This window comes from Cynocephalus volans, chromosome 3, assembly GCF_027409185.1.
Source record: "Cynocephalus volans isolate mCynVol1 chromosome 3, mCynVol1.pri, whole genome shotgun sequence".
Taxonomy (NCBI): Eukaryota; Metazoa; Chordata; class Mammalia; order Dermoptera; family Cynocephalidae; genus Cynocephalus; species Cynocephalus volans.
The window spans coordinates 105942396-105952364 of record NC_084462.1 but is presented as its reverse complement, the minus strand read 5'-3'; the positions used below and the strand labels follow the sequence as shown (position 1 = coordinate 105952364).

At 48.4% G+C, this 9969-nt stretch overlaps 1 protein-coding gene across 3 annotated transcripts; it reads right to left on the bottom strand.

Moving 5' to 3' along the window:
- Positions 1-526: 526 nt before the first annotated feature.
- On the bottom strand, positions 527-7625 carry LOC134373684 (type 1 phosphatidylinositol 4,5-bisphosphate 4-phosphatase-like). Of its 3 annotated transcripts, none has more exons than XM_063091675.1 (4): positions 7382-7625; positions 6865-7055; positions 6363-6469; positions 527-575 (listed from the first exon to the last, which is right to left on the bottom strand). In XM_063091675.1, coding segments are annotated over exons 1-4 (462 nt in total). In that variant the 5' UTR covers positions 7545-7625; the 3' UTR covers positions 527-574. The 3 variants fall into 3 exon arrangements, with proteins under 3 accessions (XP_062947745.1, XP_062947744.1, XP_062947746.1); XM_063091674.1 differs by lacking the exon at positions 527-575 and adding an exon at positions 1451-1508; XM_063091676.1 differs by lacking the exon at positions 527-575 and adding an exon at positions 1451-1508 and having other exon boundaries at positions 7403-7625.
- Positions 7626-9969: the final 2344 nt, after the last annotated feature.

Below are 9969 nucleotides of genomic sequence, written 5' to 3'. Positions count from 1 at the left end.
GAGCAGAGAAAGGGAGACAGACAGACTCACCTCTTCTTTTAAAGCCCCCAGAACCATGCCCCTCACCATTTAAAATCCATTCACTACTGCATGTCCCTATGATTCAATCACCTCTTCAAGGCTCCATCTTTCAATTACCATAATAGGATTTCCTACCCTCCTAACAGTCACAGTGGGAGCTTAGTTTCTAATACATAAAACATGGGGGATACAATTCAAGCTTCACTGAGTTTTGGGGGGACATAATTCAATCCACTACACTGAGTCACCCTTGAAGTAACATATCACCATCTGACCAAGTTCTGACCAGCAAGATGGAAGTGGTGGTGTCACGGGCAGCTTTCAGGAGCATTCCATAAAAGACAGCGGGCACGTCCTCCCTCCTGCTGGCTGGGATTTGTATGTGATGGCTGGGCCTGAGTAACCACACTCGGCCAGGAGGCAAGTGTGTGACTCGAGACCACGCACAGCAAGGCAGAAGAATCCTGGGTGTCTGAGGACTCACACAGGGCAACTTCTGCAGGGTCGTCACCAGCACCATCAGCCCACACATGCCAGGACACGGGGTCCCCCTTCTGTGAGAGACACAGCATTAGTCAATTTCCCTGCTATACCTTCCCAAATTTGGGAAACACTTCTTCCCACTGCCCACAAAGAGCTTCCCTCCCCTCAGCCTGTGATAAAAACAAATGGGCTAAGTGTTCTTCCAACCCACTGCCTGTAGGTAAATTTCACACACCTTGTCCTCGTTTCTCAGCCTTCTGATGGTGAAATATCTTATTCCTCCTCCCCCAAAACCAAACCCTGGCAACTGAAGTCCTTGGTTTTCAAGACATAATCTCTGCTGTGGTGTTCCGGAGACTATTTAAGGATGAAGACAGAGAATCTGACTTTGTTTCCTATCTCTGAATTTGGCCTCTAATGGTAGAAAGAAAAGCCAAGAATAATAAAAATGATCAATAAATATTTCAAAATATTTTCCTACCACAGTAAGATTAAACAGATCTACTAAGTCTCAGAAAATGCTCAGGGGTGAAGCAAAAGAAAAGGAAAAACCAGCAGACTCCAGAAGAAGCCAGACTCCCCGGAGCTGCACGTTCCATGGAAGCACCACCCGGGAACTTTAGCGTTGAAATCTCTTCTACTCGCTGAAAGCATCCTGACTGACTCTCAGGGGGCTGCGTTATGGATTTGGCTTTGAGAACTTTCCCTGTGGCACAGTCTCCCCTCTAAGAGGACTCATGGGAGATCATGATGTTGGCCTCACTTTCACGAATAATTGTGCCTGTTTTTCTCACTGGACACCATGAATCATTGTACTTGGGATTTGTTTTAATCAGGCAGGGTGAGACACACAGACAGAGAAATGACCATCGTGAAGGAAGTCTGTACTCACAGATCCCTAAAGACAGGAGGCCGAGCCACCATGGATGGCACAAAGGACAGCCCTAGGGTCACGCAGGAGGCAGATGTGGGGGGAAGGTGAGCAGAGCCTTTAGTGTGGTTTCCTCAGGAAGGAAGAGAAAGGCAGGGCAAGCAGGCTTAGGGTCATCTACTTTTTTTTTTTTTTTTTAAGATGACCAGTAAGGGGATCTTAACCCTTGACTTGGTGTTGTCAGCACCACGTGCACCCAGTGAGCAACCGGCCATCCCTATATGGGATCCGAACCCGTGGCCTTGGTGTTATGAGCAGCACACTATCCCGAGTGAGCCACAGGCCAGCCCCCAGGGTCATCTACTTTGAATAGTTTCCAGGGCTGCCCCTGGTTGCCTGTACTGGCCCTGGGTGATTAGGGCAGTGGCCCAGAGTGTGAGAGTCCATGGGCAGGGGCAAAGGGGGCGGGTCGGCTCTGGACCGGTTGGTTTGCACAGGCAGGTTGTGCTCAAAGCCTAGTCCTTACCTATCTGTAGGGATTGGCTAGCCCTGGGACAGGCAGTTCTTCAGGCTCAGTATACCAAGCATCAGAATAAAAAGACATGATTAATACAATACTACACCTGCTCGTATCCCCTCTTAGCATAAACTGTCAGTAACCCCAGAACCAGACTGAAGGTTCCCTTTGCCCCTGCCTGTGTACTAATCTCACTCCTAGACTTATCTCAGCCTCCCAACCCTCTGCATTCCAATCTCTTCTCTTGTTTTTATTTTATCATTTATCATCTTGCTTGAACTATCCTAGGTCTTTTCTGGAATGAGAAAGTGCATAAATAAGTAAACAGAGAAAGAAAGCATCGCAGCCACTTGCGGGACTTGCACACCGTGAGTGAAAGCACACAGCAAGTCCATAAGAAGCTGTCATAGACCCTGCAGAACCACATCACAGCTTGCATGAAAGGCGCTGTGGCTAGACACAAATGTGACCTCCTGTTGTACTGCCCAGAGTCGGCACATATTACACACTTAACTTAAAATAATTCTGTATTGGAATTTAGTCCTGGGGATGAGGAGGGTTTACTTAAAGACCGCTCTGGAGAAATGGGAATGGCAGGTTTCTTAGTGTATTCAGGCTACTGTAACAAAGCACCTTAGCCTGGGAGGCTTATAAACAACAGGCATTTAATTCTGACAGTTCTGGAGGCTGGAAGTCCAAGATCAAGCCATGGCAGATGTGGTGTCTGGTGAGGCCCCTCTTCCTGTGTCCTCACTCCTAGGAAAGCTCTCTTGTTTCCTATAAGCACACTAATCCTGTTCACGAAGATTCCACCCTCATGACCTAATCACCTTTCAAAGGCCCCACCTTCTAACAACATCACCTTGGGGATTTAGGCTTCAACATATAAATTTGGGGGGACACAAATATTCAGCACTTAACATTTGTCAGATCTGTCAAGAGAACATTCAGAGATGAAAAGTATTCCAAAATGAAAAGAAGTTGATTTGCAAAATGGGGCAAGGGAGTAGATTTCAGTAAGTCTATTTTATCCAATAAACATACACACACATACACACACAAATAATACACGCAAAAAAACAGTATTTAATATTTTAATTTTATTTATTATTTACTTATTTATTTATTTTGTGACCGGTAAGGGAATCACAACCCTTGGCGTGGTGTTGCCCACACTGCGCTCAGCCCGTGAGCGCACGGGCCATCCCTATATAGGATCCGAACCCGCGGCCTTGGTGCTCCCAGCGCTGCACTCTCCCGAGTGAGCCATGGGGTCGGCCCAATATTTTTATTTTTATTTATTTAATTTTTTAATAGATGACCAGTAAGGGGATCTTAACCCTTGACTTGGTGTTGTCAGCACCATGCTCACCCAGTGAGCTAACCGGTCCTCCCTATATGGGATCCGAACCCGTGGCCTTGTTGTTATCAGCACCACACCCTACCGAGTGAGCCACGGGCTGGCCCAGTATTTAATATTTTTAAAAACCCCAGAAGATTACCATATTTGCACCTGCCTCTTCATGCTAGAAAACCACCAACTCCTTGCATAATTATCACCCACAATGCTGTGTGACTTCCTCAGATATCATGGGCAAGGTTGTTTCAGCTAGGGAGTCCAGGTTTACAGGAAATGCTCAAGATTTTGTTATTGGGGGGACAGACTAGACAGAGTGGCTGTGCTATTTTTGTATTATGTGAAGGAACAAAGTATTTCTATCTCACCTACTGTGGAAAGCAATCTGCACGCACATCATTGATGACAGGAGCTGAGCGGAGCAACTGTTCCCACGTGGTGAATCATGTGTTTACATTTCTACCCATTTCTCTCATTACAATATCATTTTGGGCCCTTTGAAGACATGATCAAAATTAGTATCACTCCTAAGGGAACACTCTTTCCTTCTACTCAGGTCAGGAAATTCATGGAGTGGAAAGGAAAAGTGGCTTCAAAGGAAGGTGACACCTGTCATTTCACATTAAAGAAGGTAAGAGACTAAATCGCACCAAGATTGCTGAATTCTGGCTCTTTCGGCTTTTTTCTTATCCCTGAAGGCCCTCTAAGACATGAGTCATTACACCTGCGGATCTTAATGAGTAAAAGAATGTCCTGAAACATTGTTACTCTTGGTGCTTCTTCTCCTCTGTGTGACTCTCTCCACATTAAAGAGGCTTGAGTTTGGGGTGAGCAGAGGGAAGCCTTGGCTTTGACTTCTAAGCCAGGGTCTTAAAACCCATGCCCAAGACAGTTTCCAAAGTCGAGGCTCTTATTCACAAGCACCTGCCATTCTGAGCAGGGCAACAAGTGTACTGAAATCTCACAACACTCAGAGCAAAAGGATCACACACACATGCACACATGCAGGCACGCACATGCACACACGTGCACACCCACACACACGCATGTGCCCACATGCACATACACATGCATACACACAAGCACATGCATGTGCATAAATGCATGCACATGGACACACAAGCACACCCCCACACAGCTGCATGCATGTGCAAACCCACATGCATATGCAAACCCCCCCACATGCACATGCACACATGTGAGAACACCCACAGAGCCTCGGGAGAGCCTGTCTTTCCACCCCTCCGAGAGGAGAGAGGTACCTTCCAAGTGGGGCTGGGGCCTGTTCTTCCAAGAAGCCCTGACTCTGACCTGACTCCTGTCCTGATTGCCTGAAGCCTCTGAGATGCCCCTGCCATTTTCACTCATTGATTGAACAAATAGTTGCGGAACATCTATTTCGTGCCTTCCAGAACAGAGACCGTGTGGGCCTTGGGTCCCTGACACATACATGAAAGAACAGATCCTCTGCTTGCTCTGAGGTGATGCTAAGGGGCATGATATCCTCCTGTCGTGCTGGCTGGCCCTCATGCTGCCACTTAGTTAGGAGGGAGACTTGGAATGGATTGCCTTGGGCTGAGCTGCGTCCCCTCAAAGCTCACCTGCTGGAGCCCCAACACTCAGGACCTCAAAATGGTACCATATTTGGAGACAGGGCCTTTGAAGAGGTAACTGAGTTAAAATGAGATTGCATGGGGGTCCTCTTCCAATATGTCCTTCATCCTTATAAAAAGGGGAAACTTGGAGGCAGACACACACACAGGGAGACCACCATGGGAACACAGACGCTGTCTGCAGGCCAAGGAGGCCTCAAGAAGAACCAGCCCTACCACACCTGGGTCTCAGACCTCCAGCCTCCAGAGCTCTGAGACAGGAAGCTTCTGTTGTCTAAGCCCCCAGGCTGTGGTGCTTTGTTACAACAGCCCCAGCAAACCAATACAGGCCCCAACCCCAGTCCTTCAAAACCTTCATCTCATGACACACACTGATGTTCTCTGAGCATTCAGAAGCCCCCCTTGTTTTAGTGTCTGTGCCTCTGCCAGAGACTTCACGGCTCCCACCATCCTACTGCGGGTGGGAGGTCTCCAACAGGGGGTGGGGTGGGTGGGATGTGGAGACTTTGGCTTTGGGAGAGCTGGTCTTTCTGTCCCACTGATTCTTCTGAGGGCTATCTGTTAGGGTGCCTGCACACCCATAAGCCAGTGACGCTTTTCTTTGGACAGTTTCTTTCCTCTTGCCCTCCTGTCTATGAGACTAAAGTTTCATTGACCACATTAATCCTAGGGGTCCCATTCCCAGACATTGCTTACTGGACCAGGGACAGAAACTGACTCCAGCCAGATTTTCTCAGTCCCGGAATTACCCATTAGAACGGAGTGCAAGCTGAGCCTTTACCTATGGCTGGGCCTGAAAGTGTAAATTTGGAGCAGAAGGGTATCAGTTTTCCCAGGTGGGCCAGAGGAACAGAGAAAACCACCTGCCTGAGGGAGGAGCAAAGCAGGTGTCCCAAGAGAAGGGCAGCATGCATGGAGAGGTGGCCAGGCCCTTGGCCGGTCCCTCCTGAGGCCACTACGTCTCTGTGTCCCACGATGATGTCCTCCTGGCTTTCCTTGCACTAGCTGGGCTGCTCTCTCTGAACCTGCGACCAAATCTCTAACCTACCTCCATCTCTTCATGTGGCCGAATACCTCCAAATACTAATTTTATGGCTGAAAACTATTTTCATAATCCAGAACCATTTATCTATTTCTTAATGCAAGTATAGGAATGCTGATTTCTTTTTTGTTGGAAATAAATGTAATAGTTAAATGTACATGCTCTGTAGTAAGCCAGACATGAATTCAAGTCCCAGAGCTGCCACATCCTTTTAACCTCAGGATAATTCAACAGTGCCTGCGGTTCTCCAATCTCCTAAAGAACACCATTTCATACAGTTTTTTAATTGAGAAATGAGAAAGATGGCTATAACATTCCCAAGGCACAATGCTGCATAGCTTTTTCTCTTTCTAAATAAACACTAGGCTTTCTCACCTTTACATTCGGTATAAACACTCATCCTTTTTCGGCTTTCCAATTCTTCCCACTTATGCCCTTCCTCACCTTATGCCTCTTACCAATAGGGCCGAGGACAGGCAATCCACTGGGAAGTCACCTTGCAGATAAGGAGACAGTTACAGGGGCATCGAACATATTTTTTCCCTGGAGGTGCATTCTTGATTGGCTAGAGAATAATGGGGACATCAGCAAGCAAACTCTTTGTCCCAATCACTTCCACTTCCCTCCAAAAACATTTTCTGAGGAGAGATCAGAAAGATAAGGTACAAGACAGGAAGGAGGAAAAAAAAAAAAAAAACACCCCCCCCCTCCAGACATATATCAGGAGATTTGCAAATGAGAATTAGACGTAAGCATCCAAGATAGGTATAAAGGTGAGGGATGATAAGCATTAGCTTTGGTGAATGGCTTCTGGGGAAATGGCTGTGTGAGACTCCTGGAACTGAAACCTGGGTCTCATGAAGGGCACATGGCTAATGCTGATGATCAGGGTCTAGAATCAAGAGATCAAAAAGAGGATCCAGGAACAGGGCCCATTTCGTAGATATATACGTAACTCACAGTGGCTTCATTGCAGACACCACATTTGACTACATGCTGATGCATCTTGCCTTCCACATTGATGAGAGACTGGCAGACTCGGCAGGTGATCATGGGGGCACTCCCACTGTCCGGGCTGGTGAGGGGTGAGTAAGGGGGCGGGTCCTCCCCAGGCAACACTGCCGGATGCCCCTCGGGGAAGGGGGGGAATGCTGGAGAGGAAGCAGATAAGAAGAAGGTCTGGGATCACTTGCAGACACCATCCCACGGATGCTGCACAGGAGTAGGGACCTCCTTCTGATCCCCGACCCTTCTGATCAAGCTCGGCGTGCTTCTCATAACCGGCTCTCGATCAGCTTTCCCAGGACCCCCTTCCGTTCCCAGGCTCTGGAAGCGACTGCGGAGGGACGGAAACCTCACCCCGTCACAGGTGCAACAGTCCCGCACCTGGCGCTTGAGTCCCGCCTCCGCCCTCGGCCCCACCCACTCCCCGCCTCTCAGAGTACCCCGGGAACTCCTCGGACTAGCCCCAGCTTACCCTGGGGCGGGGCATGTTTACCGGCTCCATAAGGTGGTGCAGAGGGGGTCAGGCCTCCCCCGGGCCCAGCCCCGCTCCCTCCCGGCCCCACGGAACCGTTGCCACCAGCGCTACCGTCGATGGGCTCGGACAGCAGCGGGGAACGCTCTCCATCTGCCGCCATGGCCGTCACCGCCGCCTCCCGCTCCGGTCAGCGATCGGGCTTCCTCCGCCGCTGCCGTCGGCGCAGCCACAGCCGCAGCCGCTACCGGGTCCTCAGGGCGCTTGCGCGCCGGGCGCCCTCTGCAACCAGTGGCCTGCCCCGCCCCGTCCGTCCCGCAGCACGTGATAGGCTATCCCCGCCCCGCCGTGCTGTTATTTGTGGAAATAAACCAATTCCTGGTTCCGCGAAGGCAGCTCGGCCTTTCCACTGGGGAGCATCATGCTAGCGTCAGCTGTCACGTGACCTGCCATGGCCTGCAGCTGGGCTTGCAAAATCTGCACGTGACTAGAGGTCCTGCGAGCCATTGGAAGCGTGGCCCCTCGCGCTACCTCCAGACCAGGAGGTAGGACTAGGCGGCTTCTGCTCACTGGTCATGTGTTTCAGGAAGTGGCGCGGCCTCAATTATGTGCCACCTGACGCGGAATCTGCTCCTCACTGGGCCAACGACACCACTGAAGACTTTTCTCCCACTTTACGTTGTAAGTGGCCTCCCATTGGTTGGTGACTTCTCTTCCCTTGTCCTGTGATCTTTGGGGCCCAAATTCATTGGCCCGAATTTAGCGCCAGAACATAGGGGACATGGCTTACGCATTTTAATTGGGAGGGCAATGAAAGTGTACGAAGCTTGGGCTGTTCTGAGCAACGGGAGAAGAGACGGTAGGCAACAGTAGGCAACGTTAGCCACTCAAAGACACACATTTAAAAAGAAAGGGCAAAAATAATATAAATAAATAAATAAAAACTCAGGGTAATGATGTGCCAGGAGGAAATAGATTAAGAAGTTAAGATTATCACCACAGCCTTTCTTCCTGGAGTCACTTCTGGGACAGGACTGGATTCTCCAGGAAGCTGTCCCTTCAGACTCCACCCCTGACCAAATTGTGAGATTATGAGAGTCTCCACCATTACAAAGAGATCTCATTGTTTTGCTCAATTTTATGACCACCAAATACTTAGGCATATGTGCCTTAACACATATGCCTAAGTATTTGTTTATTGAATTAACCAAACATAAGGGTATTTTAATCACCTTGTTTGGCAGATGGGACAGTCTGTAAACTTGTCTCAACTTTGCCTGCAGCAAAGGGCAGAGCCTGGCCAGCCCTCTTTGCCTACCAGCAGTCTCATATGGTCTTTAGGGGAGCCCGAACCATACCTAAGTTTTCCTCAGGTCATAGCCCAAATTGTGACTACCTTAAATATGTGAAGCAACAGGGAGTTGAAAAAAACAATGCACTCTGAGGACCATGACCAGTTTGGATACAAGCCTCTCCACTAAGCCTAACATTGAAGAAAGTGCAATGAACCCCAAATATTTAATAACAAAGAAACTGCTGCTGTCCCAGCACTTGTGGCTCTCACAGGGAGACTTCACCTAGGTGCTGGTTTTTAGACACAGTTTTCCCAGACCAGCTTCTGCTTAGAAGCTCGAATCCTTCCACCAATTAGGTCTCCAGATAAGAGCCCCCAAACAGATACTTTAAGAACAAAGGAAACTCTGGATACAAAATGGGGAAGAGGTTGTAGCTCTACAGGAGGAGGCCAGTCTGCTGCTCTTTCTGCTGTTTCTGGCACACAGATGCTCAAGCATTCATTCTGGGGTTGGAGTAGGTTTTGTTATTTGCATCCTGGTTATGCATAACATTCCCCAAAGTGTCCTTTTATGATTCCTACACCCTCGCCAAAGTCATATTTGATGTTCATTTAAATCTGGTTTTTTGGGCTGGCCTGTGGCTCACTCGGGAGAGTGCAGTGCTGATAACACCAAGGCCATGGGTTTGGATACTATATAGGGATGGCCGGTTCGCTCACTGGCTGAGCATGGTGCTGACAACACCAAGCCAAGGGTTAAGATCCCCTTACTGGTCATCTTTAAAAAAAATTTAAAAAAAAAAAATTTTTTTTTTTTTGTCTTTTTCGTGACCGTCACTCAGCCAGTGAGTGCACCGGCCATTCCTATGTAGGATCCGAACCCGCGGCGGGAGCGTCGCCCCGCTCCCAGCGCCGCACTCTCCCGAGTGCGCCACGGGCTCAGCCCAAAAAAAAAAAAAAAAAAAAAAAATTTTTTTTAAATCTGGTTTTTTGTCTATATAAAAATACGGGGAGAGATGGAGAATTGGATACAAAGGGATAGATGATTAGAATGCTTTTTTTTTCCCCCAGTAGTTTTGGCTCTAGGTGATGTTTTGTTAAAGTTTAAATATATAGATGTATGGATAGGAATTAAATGAAGTAAACCTTAACCAATAGGAAGTGTTTTCTCTGACAGATATGTAAGGAACTAAAGGAAAGGTATGACAGATTAATCCGTGAATGTGCTCTGTTTTAGATTCCTTTTAATCCAAGACTACCCTCCACCCATATAGGTGTGGAAAAGGGTCAAGGA